Raw genomic sequence first — 10620 nt, 5'->3', positions numbered from 1 at the left:
ACTCTTTCACACTACAAGAAGTAAACAGGAGGAAGGGTCAGTGACTTGAAATAAAAGCTTCAAAATCTATAATACACACATGGGAACACCTGACCACAGATGGCCAAAGAAAGTCTCCGGTGAGCCACAGCACCAGGTGGTTTTTCCAAGCCCTCTGCACCAGCACACAAAATTCATCTTGCCCTCTCCCCGCAGTGCTGGGCTTGCCTGCCCCTGTGCAGGCCTTGCCCCTACCAGTTTTGTGGAGGGCAGTGTGTGGCACCAGCAATCCTTCAGTATCAAGGCCACAGTGGAGCATTAGCCTGGTCACATGCGCTCTGCTCGCTCAGCCCCCAATATGATCAGTTCTCCCCACCCAGGCTCCTAGCCCAGGGCTGTCTGCACCCCCCTCTTGCAAACAAAATACCAGTCTGGTGGGTCACAACCCCCTAGAGCTGGCCTAAGAGAGAACAGCTTACTACTGCTGGCAGGCAAAGGACACAGATGTTCTGCTCAAGCTGCCATGAGCCCCATTTCCCCCACAGTTGGCAGCAGCCCCAGCTGAGTACATGTATATAATATTTTTAAAACTCTTATCGGGGAAGCAAGGTGAAGAGCCATAATCATGCCCTATTTATTGAGCTGCTGCGGAGAAGGAGAGAAGAGATTGTAATCCTGAAACAGAAGAGCCTGGACGTGACTAGAAAGGAAAGCACAAGGGAGAAACAGAGATGAAGAGAAAAAAAAGCAAGTCCAGAAATCTGTCATCTCCAGAATTCCCCCCAGCCCTTCAGCCCTAGCATGGAGAAGAGGGAAGCATCTTTGGATGGGGAAGGGAGAAGCTATGCTCTCAGGATGTCTCATAACTCCATCCTCTTGGCAGAGGTCTAGGTCCAGAAGCTGTCTGCTTATCCCTGGATAAACCCAGGTAACTCCGCTAAAGCTGGTGGAGTCACTGCTCCAGGATTACACTCACCAATGTGGAAGGAAATGGAGTCAGCCCAACCACCTGCTGCGTGCAGGAGGGAGGGTGGGATTTGGGAGAGCAAAGGGCAGGTGTCTGGGGAGGCTCATGCTAGAGCTGGGATGTGTTGGCAGTGCTCAGAGCACAACCTGGTTGGGGCTGGGGTTGGAGGCAAAACCAGGGGAGGTAGTGATAGCACTGGGCTTTCCAACACTGTCCCTTCCCCATCCCAAGCTGAGCCCGCAGGCCTCTTCCTCCTGTACCCTGAAGGGTTGGTGGCTCAGAGCCAAGATCCTGCTGGAAGATCAACCCTGGTCTGGCTGGGGGAGGAGAGATGCACAATAACCCATGTCTTGGGAGAAAGCACATGAGAGATGCACTAGAACCAGACTGGGATGGTCCCCCTGAGGGGCGAGCTGCACTGGGACAGTGCCCAGCAGGCTTGGCCACAAAGGACTGCAAGCCCCTCAGGCTCTGGAACAGCCTAGTCAGGTTGGCAGCAAGCAAGGAGCTCAAGTGTCCTTTGGCATCCCCAGCAGCCTCTCTGCCAGATAGCAGCCCCTTGGTTATCATTGCCATGCCCTGATTCGTCCTGCCTGTGTAGCTCGGGGGAGAGAGAACACGTGTGTGCATTCCCTGAAAATGAATGGGTCTGCCACTGCGGCTTGCAGCACGAGGGCACCCTGGTTCCCAGCTGGCACCTGTGAGAACAGGCATGAGCAGTTGTGCGGTCAAATGCTCCTTCCATCTGCAGCAGGGAGAAACCTTCAAGGACAGCCCTTGTCCCTCAGCCTGCCACTGACTTGGCCTCCCCCTCTGTGGCCACTGGGGAAGCTGCCCCCCAAAGCTGGCAGCCCAGGGTGCAAACCTGCTTGCCAAGTGTCTGGAAATTTGCTGTGCTTCTCCATCACCATTCGCTTCCTCCTGCACAGTCCTACCTAGCTCCCACCAGCACAAGCTGTGTAAGCAAGCCCCAGCATCTGTATGTGCTGCGGGCATGGATCTAGCACCCGAGCAGTGCAGGGGAAGGAAGAGGTCTCACTGGATCCCTCTGCACTGAGTGGAGTTGTGTTGTCACGCAGCTGGCTAATGCCACTCTACCCTGGCTGCCAGCCCAGCCATGAGCATGGCTTCTGGCTTGGCAAGCCACCTTCCTGACCCCCCCACGGCTGCCAAGACTCCCCAGCACCAAGCTACATGCGGAGAAGGCTGCCCATGCCCATGTCAGCCCTCCCCCTAGCCAGCACAGGGGTGCAGGTCACGAGTGTCCCGTCCCCAGGTTCCCCCACCTTACCCAGGGGGCAGAGAGGAAGCTGTGTCTGTGCACACCTGGAGAGCAGCTGCCTGGGGACAGCCACCGACACAGATCTAGCTTTCCGTACCCCAACCAGGATTAGCCAGATTCGCCCACCCTGTCCCCCACTCAAACTCATGCCACCAGGCTTTGCCAGCCAGCCAGCCAAATGTCACTAGAGGTCAGGGGAAATAGCAGAGAGCGCCAGCTGTGTTGCTGACTCAGCAGGGAGTGCAGGCAGAGCTCAAGCTGTGCGGGGTAGAGAGAGAGGGGTCCAGATTCAAGCAAATCAAGACCTCGTGCTCTCCCCCTGGGAGTCAAGCAGAGCCCCAAGGAACAGCTGCAAGTGGGGGCTGGGAAAGGCTGTGACACTGAAGGGACAGGCCATCCCAACAGGCTCAGAAGAGGCCCAGGGCAGCCCAGAAGTCCCTGCCTGCGGGACTGGCTCTGGAGCTTTGCAGACAAAGGGGCACTGAGGCAGGAGGAGCCAAGAATACACATCACATTGGGCAGAGCAGGGGTGAAGCCCCCCCAGAGCCCACAGCCCCCCTGCATGGGTACAAGTGACAGCCAAGGGACAGGGGCAGGCGTGTCCCAGCCTCCACATCCTCCAACCCTGCCCCCGCCATGCCTCGTGCCAGCAGTCCGACCATGGCTTCTCTGATGTCTTGTTGCAATTTACCAGCCTGATTGGAATAATGGATTAATTAAATGTTTAAGACACTGCGGAGCTGGGAAGCACCACAGCAGGAGTAATTATTTCTCCAGCACTTGAAGTGGGCTCAACACCCGACGGGAAAGAAGAGACAACACCAAATCCTGCAGCCTGGGCAGACCCCCCCTCCTCTTAGTCTGCACCCTCAGGATCGGATGGTGCCATTGAACATTCACATCCAGGCCCAGCAAAGCCCTGCACGATGCCCACATGACCGGGAACGCTCGACCCCTGCTACACCCAGGAATACAAAGCCAGTCACTGCCGAGTCAGAGAGCAATGGTGACAGGCACAGAAGCTAATTACACCCGACCTGACTAATTAATGCCGACTTTCAGATTAAAACCTCCTTGCCAGTGTTCCATTTCAATTACCTAGTTGTTCCTCTTGCAAGAAAAAGGGAGGCTCGTGTGCCGGCATGGGGAAAAAGCAGCCGGGAAAAAAGAGAAAGGCTTGAAGGAGGAGGGAGCAACAAATCCTGTCATAGGCAAGATTCCTATCGACAAAATAATTAAACTGCACATTGGCTGCTCCCCCAGGCAGGGCTCCGAGCACAGCAAAGCCTTCCACAGCCCCATTTGTATTCCTGAAACTCGCAGGGTCTATGCTGAAGGCAGCTCTTGGCCTCCTCGTCAGGTAAATAAAGTCTCTATGAGAGAGGGAGAAAAGACAGAGACAGAGAGAGAGAGAGAGGTTTTTTTGCTTCCTTGCACACAGCTCACAAACCCTTTCTAGCAGCCTGCAGCTCACGAGCAGCCACCTTGCAGAGTGGACTAGACAGGGCGGCCCCCATTGCAGAGGGCATGGACGAAATGCAGCCACGGTCCCGGGGCTCAAGTCCACCCTGCACTGCATGAGCCACGCCGCAGAGCTTGAGAGAGGGGTTCACTGGTTCTCCACTTGAAGGGCCCCAGTATAACAGAACTGGGCCCCATGGCTGTCCTGCAGCTCAGGAAGAGGTGCAATAGTACCAGTAATCCATATGCACAGCCCAGGTCTCCAGTGGGTAGTGCCAGGCAACCCCTACCCAGCATGTTTCATCCACAGATCTCAGAGCATGGCTATCCCATGTCCCAGTAGAGGAAATGGAGCTCAGGAAACAGAGCCAAGTGCTTAGGTGACTTACCGGGGCACCTAAGCACCTGGGCACTGACCCAGCCCCAACCCCAGCCCAGTGCGAAGCCATCAGGCTGCATTGCGTCTCCATTTAACCTGACACCTTCCCGTCAGCTCCCCATACCAATGCCCCATTCCCCTGCTTATGCCACGTGTTAGGGTGAGGATGTGGACGCTCCATCACTAGAAGGTCTCAAGGACAAATCAGACAAACATCTGTCTGAGCTGGTTCAGATGGGACTGATCCTGCCTGGAGCAGGAGGGTGGGTTAGATCCAACCTCCTGAGGGCCCTGCTGGCTGGGTCTCAGCTGGGAAGAGGACCCAGAGACCTGACCCAGCAGGACACTGATGTGATGGTCTGCATGCCTGCTTGATGGTAGGTACATAAGTGCCTTGCAAGCCAAGGCCCAGGTCTCCTTCCTCCTGAAACAGAGCTAGCAGGCCACCCCCTCCCTAACACACCAATGCATACCAGTCCTCTTCCCCTGCTGTAGGGTAGCCATCAGTAGAGGATAACCAGACTGTCTTCTATGATACGAAACTGGACACCTTTATGTCCTCTATTTTTCTCTTGAAGAGAAAACTAGAGGACATAAAGGCGTCGAGTTTTGTATCAATAGAGGACGGAGTAGCAGAAAACCGGAATGTCCTCTATGATGGCCACCGTATGTAGGGCACATCTCAGCAGCGTGGCACACTCAGTTTCCATTCTTGGCCCTTTGCTGTCCCTCCCTGCTTGCTTCGGATCCTTTGAAAGAGGAGCAGATGCACCGCCAGCCCCCAGGCACTTTGCAGATCAAGACATCAAGATGCCCCGGCCGTGCACTGCTCTCAAGACTGCAGTATGCCAATATGAACACGTTTTTACTGGGAGAGAAGGCAGACAATTTCCATCAGGTTTTTCTTCTTCTTCTTGTTCTTAAGTCAGAATCCTCTGCAGTTCTAATTGACCAAGGGAGGAATGAGACCAGAATAGGAAGTGAACAAACAGGGAAAGCTGGTTAAACGCCCAGCCTCTGTGCAGTATCAGGTACAAGTGCTGTCCTAATTAAGCCCTTCTCTATCCAATCAATGGCTGTTCCATCTCGCCTTCCTCCCGACCAGCACATCTCACACTCCTCATGGGAGCATTTGCACCTGGTTAAGATCAGAGCCACTAGAAATGGGCCAGGGAGACAAGGCCCTGGCTTCACGAGTCAAGCAAGATGGTTGCTACCCTTTGATCTGACAACGTCAGTGGTACTCTGCATCCACCTACCACTGCCGGCCCTGTGGCAATTAGGCCGCCTCATAACTACGTATAGGAAAAAAAAATCTATAAGGCAACAATTAAAGCTGCAAGGACAAGCCCTCCAAAAGGGAGGAAATGCCAGATGGCAGATGGACAGCACAACCTTCATTCAGCCATCTTCTTGACAGGTGGTTTACCTAAAGGCCTGTGCCAAGTTGAATGCACAGAAGGGATGGTACTCACTCAGAGCACAGATCTTCAGGATGCCGTTATCCTCATTTTCTCAGCCTGCGGCTCCATGCCTCCTTAGCTGGACACTGTTCAAACCCCCCCTAAGGATGGAATTCCAGATCTCCTCGTGGGCTTCACCTTGCCGTGCCTCAGCAGAGCCTCAGAACGCTTTACTAATAGCATTGAATTCACTTACACAACCACATCTCTTGGAGGTGAGGGAAGGACATTATGCCCATTTCACAGACAGACAACTGAGGCACAGAAATTTCTCCCAGGTCTCATCATTGGAAATGGCTAAATGGTTCTGGCTAAAGTTTAGCTGGGAAAATCCGCTCAGGCTGTGGTAGAGACCAGCATGGGAAATATCACCCCAAGCAGTTAGTATGTGGCCAAGCTAGAGAAAGCAGTGCTCAGCCCTACTCATACTACTGCAGCCCAGGGGCTCATGCACAGGACCCGGGTCCATTTCAGCCCTGTGTGCAGATGGGTCTACCCAGCAGCTAGGACAAGGGCAATCTCTGGGCATTACCATGAGGCCAACAGGAGTGACATCAGTGAGCGAGGGTGTCCCGCAGTTCTGCCCAGAAGGAGCACTTCCAAGGCCTCAGCAGTGCTTGCTATTAGCATAATTTCAGAGCATAATTAAGTCACTTGATAAAAATCAGTCTCTCTACGTTACTACTGCTAGCAATGAGGGCGTTCAAATGTGGCCCTAGAGTTAATCTCTGAGGCACCCTCTGGGCCTTTCCACAGTACTGATTGCAAGGCCAGACTCATCTATTGATGAGGTCCCGCCGTCACTCGAGCATGTGGCACTTGCAGGGTCCTGTGCTCCAGCACGGAGAAAGCCAGTGCCGACACGCTTCCTGAACTGCCTGCCTAGCTCTGCTCAGAAGGTGCAGAGATCCTGTCTAAGCCCTGGCACCTTGATGTTACAAAGTGGAGCGCCAGCTCCCAGCTCCGGTGCCTGCCTTCAGGTGCCCTGACAGATTTCAAAGGTGCTACAAAGCCCGCCTGCTGTGGGCCTGGGAGAATGAGCTCGTTAACTGCATACAGATGGCAGCGCTTCAGTGCGTACCCCGAGCTCCTATGTTCACCGCTAAGCCTTTGTGCATCACTGAAGTCTCATGGCTGCTGTATGCAGAAACCTCGCATTATCACACCTAGAATGGACAGAGGCTCCCAAAGCAAAGGGATGAGCCCCTGAATAAAACAGCATGTCCCAAACACTTGCCTGCTTCTTCAACGATAATCCCCACCCACCTTTGTGCCTCCCTCCACCTGAAAAGGCGGTGCTTTGTCGTCAGCCCTTGTGACGCATTTGGTATTCCAGCCTGCGTGTGCCAGCTCCCCAGTCTGCGTCACAGCGGCCACAGGAGCCTCTCCAGGCTCTGCTGCTTCCTGGTAGTGAGCAGAGCTCTGACCTGGCTCCCAAGGCACCTGCTCCTTGCTAGGGGAAGCAATGCCAACCCCAGAGGCAGCTCTGCACAAGCCCCCCCCCCCCGACAAGCCTGCTCAGTCCACAGTAGCTCAGGGGTTAAACCAAGACTCCCCTCCCTAGAACCACTTGCCTATGGGAACTAACTTGGAAAAGGGCTGTAGATAATGCAGCCCCTCTGCCCGGCCTTTTCAGCCCAACAGACCCTAGGACCCACTCCAGCATGTGGCCCGAGAGCCCACCAGGGTCTCCTCAGTCTTAGGGGCTTGCGAAGGAAGTCCAGGTTGCAGGGACATGTCTCGCACACACCAGGGTCCCTCATTCGAGATGCAGCCACTCAAAAGGGCCCAGTGATTCTCTTATATCCCAGTGTAACCCAGCATACCCCCCTGTAGCTCCAATCTAACACCTGATCCAAGTAGGACAAGACTATACCCCAGCCACCAATTGACAGAGCTGCCCCCTGAGCCCGAGTGGCAGCAGCTCATGGTTTTAGCATGAAGGGCAGGATCTGGTCCCCAGCAATGCCTCACTGCATCTGGGTGGGGAAGCACTGGGCCAAAGCCTGGGTTCGCCTCAGCAGGAGCCCCTGCAGCAGCCTGGAACTGGGTTCTGGGCACCTACGAGGCACGGGCGCAGCAGGCACAGCTCCCTCGCCAGCCCTCCCCACCGCCTGGCAATGTGCAGGCAGCAAGCTGGGAGTGGGGCTACCCGGGAGAGGACAAGGCTTTCCATAACTCAGGGAGAACTTCCTAGGAAAGGAGGGAAGGGATAGGGGCCCTTGGTGCCCATGCAGCTTCCTAGCCACAGCAAGGGCTTAACACCTGCTGCCAGCCATGCAGAAACTCACAATAAATGTTACCACAGCTCAACGAGCATGGCCACGCAGCCAGCTGGAGGAGGAGCAGGCAGCTGGAATGAGCAAGTAGGCTTCAGAGGCTTGGAAACCTCATTTGGTGCCCAGGATCCTTCCCACAGCAGAGGGGGGACACTGCAAAGAGGAGCACCACCACTGGCCTGGGTAGGAGCCCTGGAGAGAGAGGCTGGTGCTAGGGGGAAAGGTCTAGGGAGCGTGGAAGCTGTAGGGTGACAACAGCCGGGTCCAGGAGGCAGGAGAAGCAACTTCTGTCCAGCAGAGCCCCTACCCTGTCAGTGCTGCTACTAAGTGTGCACTCCCGTTTCTTTTCTCCACCCTTTCTTCTCAGTTCTGCAGAGCACAGCCAAGGCAGCAGGGTGTAGCAGCACAGTGCCCCTACCCAGACGGCAGGGAGCTGTGCAGATCTATGAGCAGTGTGGATCCTGCTGCACACAGGGCACAACAGGCTAAACAGCACAACCTGATTTTCAGAGGGACTGATCATCCCCAGTGGCTCCTGTTGGCAGCCGGTGCTGCGGGTGCCCAGCTTCTCTGGCAACAGGTCCCCATTTGTTTGTCCAAGGCAACAGAATCGCTGGAGCCAGCCCCTAATGACAGAGAAATGGAGCTAAGAGAAAACATGCCTGGATGGGGGTTTGATCCACGGTCTGTGGAAGAGGATACCACGTCTGGAATCAGAGTCATCCTGGTGAACCCCCTCACTGTAATGAACACGTGCCAAGGCTTTGGGCCAGAAAACTATTCTCCTTCTACCATAGACAGATCTAGGATACTGAAAAATGGAAGTGCAGGTAGTCATGTATCATCACATGTAACAACACATTTTTCTCCAGTTAAACAGAAACTAGAAGCTTTACTGAAATGCTAGGGGCCTAGTGCTATATTATTCAGCTTAAGATCAAAGCAAAAACAAATTTAAATTTATTGAAATGTGCACTGCTTTGTTTGATTTTTATATTAAGTTTAAATGCACACGATGTATCAGGCAAAAACAGTCCAAAGATATTGTTTCATTAATCTTGCAGTCATAGTTACATCAGATTTGTAAACCAAAAATCTAGTCCTCTCCAGTGTCTTGATAGTGCCTCCAATACTTCATCTTTCAGCCATTTCTACACCTGAGTTTACTATTACCACAGCCAAGTTAAGGTTTTGAGCTAGAGCTAAAAACATTCTGCAGGGCAGTGAAACAGAAAACAGATTGCCAAGAATGGCTAACAAATAACAAAATTGCAGAAGAAAGGATAGACTGAATAGTGGAATGTCAAGACCATTAAGAAAGAGAGGGTCATTAACACCTGTGGAGGAAAGAGAGATTAGCAGGAATCGGGGAAATGATAATGAGCCAAGTGATTCCCTCGCTGCTACCCGAATACAAATGCCACTGCCAGTTTAGGTGATGCAAAAAAATCAAAGTGTGGCACAACCACATCACTGCACCCCCACCTCCTACCAAGCGATAAACTACAGGCCAAACAAGAGGGCTCTGCAAGTGAAAGGCCACCTCAATGGAACTTACTCCACGGACCCTGCCCGTGGCTCAGTTCTGCATCCCTTGGATCTGGAAAAGGGTCCAACACTTCTATTGCACCAGTTACAGGCAAAGCTGCTCTGCGAACTCCCCAATTATGAAACGGTAACTTCCGCAGCGGATTCTGTTCTGTGTAGCAACATCAGGTTTACAAGAAGGGAACTTCTTATCTACAGTTTAAAAAGTTCCTCGGGGGATAAAACACTTACCTACTTGTGCAACCTGCTCCCAGCTGGTGCTTTACTGCCACGTGCGGGGCTGTGGAGTTCTTATCGTGCTCTACGCCCGAGTGTGCTGACACTGATGACAAAAAAAAAAAAAAAAGAGAGCAGCCCCGAAGATCACAGCTCAGTTGCTCAATTACTGCCTCTTTCAGGATGCTACATGTGACTCAATACAGAGCAATGGAAGGACAGGCAAGGGAAAGGAAGGGAGCAGCTCTTAGAAATTTAGATTCATTGGCACGCTTAAATCATGAATCTAAACAAGAATTCCTGGCTCCAGGGAGACTTCAATTGCAAAAGTAACTCCGGGAAACGTCTGTTAAAAGCCTGTCTGAAACCCTACGCAACTGGGAAGTTTGCAACAGAACAAGCCACTGAAGAGCCCAGTGGTTTTAAAGGACCCTGGGACTGATCTCTTCCCAAGCCCTGGTACTAGGGCAGGGGCAGGCAATTATTTTGGGCAGAGGGCCGCTTACCGAGTTTCAGCAAGCCATCGAGGGCCACGTGACAGGCAGCCAGGGGCAGATAAATATTAATTTTATAAATTTTTAGGGGTCCCGTGGGCCGGACAGAATGGCCTGGCAGGCCGCATCTGGCCCCCAGGCCGCATTTTGCCCACCGTGTACTAGGGAGATCTGGGCAGCCGGCACCGACTGGAAAGAGCCGTTTTTTGCTCGTTTTGAGCAACAGCGTGAGCTCTCTGGCAAAACAGATTTGGCTTCTGAAATGAGCTACTGTCTGGATTGTCCAGACTCTCTGCCTGCTGTTTAAATGGAGCCCACTGTTTTAATCGAGTGACTTTCATGCTCTTGCGGGCCTGCCCACCTCTCCATTTCAACTCAGCCATCAAAATTGGCTTGGAAATTAAGCCTGGCACAAGCTGTTAGGTGGGGAGAAAGCAGGCAGGGCCTGGGAGGGGAAAGAAAGGAATTGCAAGAGACAGAGTCTGGGTTGGTGTGGAGTGAGACTTGCTTTTTGTTTCATCTCATATGCTTTTAAAACACACTTCTCCCAGC

The 10620-nt window shown here is 53.2% G+C and overlaps 1 protein-coding gene across 1 annotated transcript in view; it reads right to left on the bottom strand.

The window, feature by feature from the left end:
* The window catches only part of DISP3 (dispatched RND transporter family member 3), a 30270-nt gene extending 20166 nt beyond the window's left edge, over window positions 1-10104 (bottom strand). The window contains exons 1-2 of the mRNA XM_014523011.2: window positions 9590-10104; window positions 8310-8436 (exon numbers count right to left, since the gene is read on the bottom strand). Of these exons, the coding sequence (XP_014378497.2) occupies window positions 8310-8333 (24 nt within the window). The 5' untranslated portion in view covers window positions 8334-8436; window positions 9590-10104. The remainder of the gene's footprint in view (window positions 1-8309; window positions 8437-9589) is intronic.
* Between the last annotated feature and the right edge of the window lie 516 nt (window positions 10105-10620).

Source organism: Alligator sinensis, unplaced genomic scaffold, assembly GCF_000455745.1.
Source record: "Alligator sinensis unplaced genomic scaffold, ASM45574v1 scaffold366_1, whole genome shotgun sequence".
In the NCBI taxonomy this organism is placed as follows: domain Eukaryota; kingdom Metazoa; phylum Chordata; order Crocodylia; family Alligatoridae; genus Alligator; species Alligator sinensis.
The sequence above is the reverse complement of the archived record's forward strand: the minus strand, read 5'-3'. Positions and strand labels throughout refer to the sequence as shown.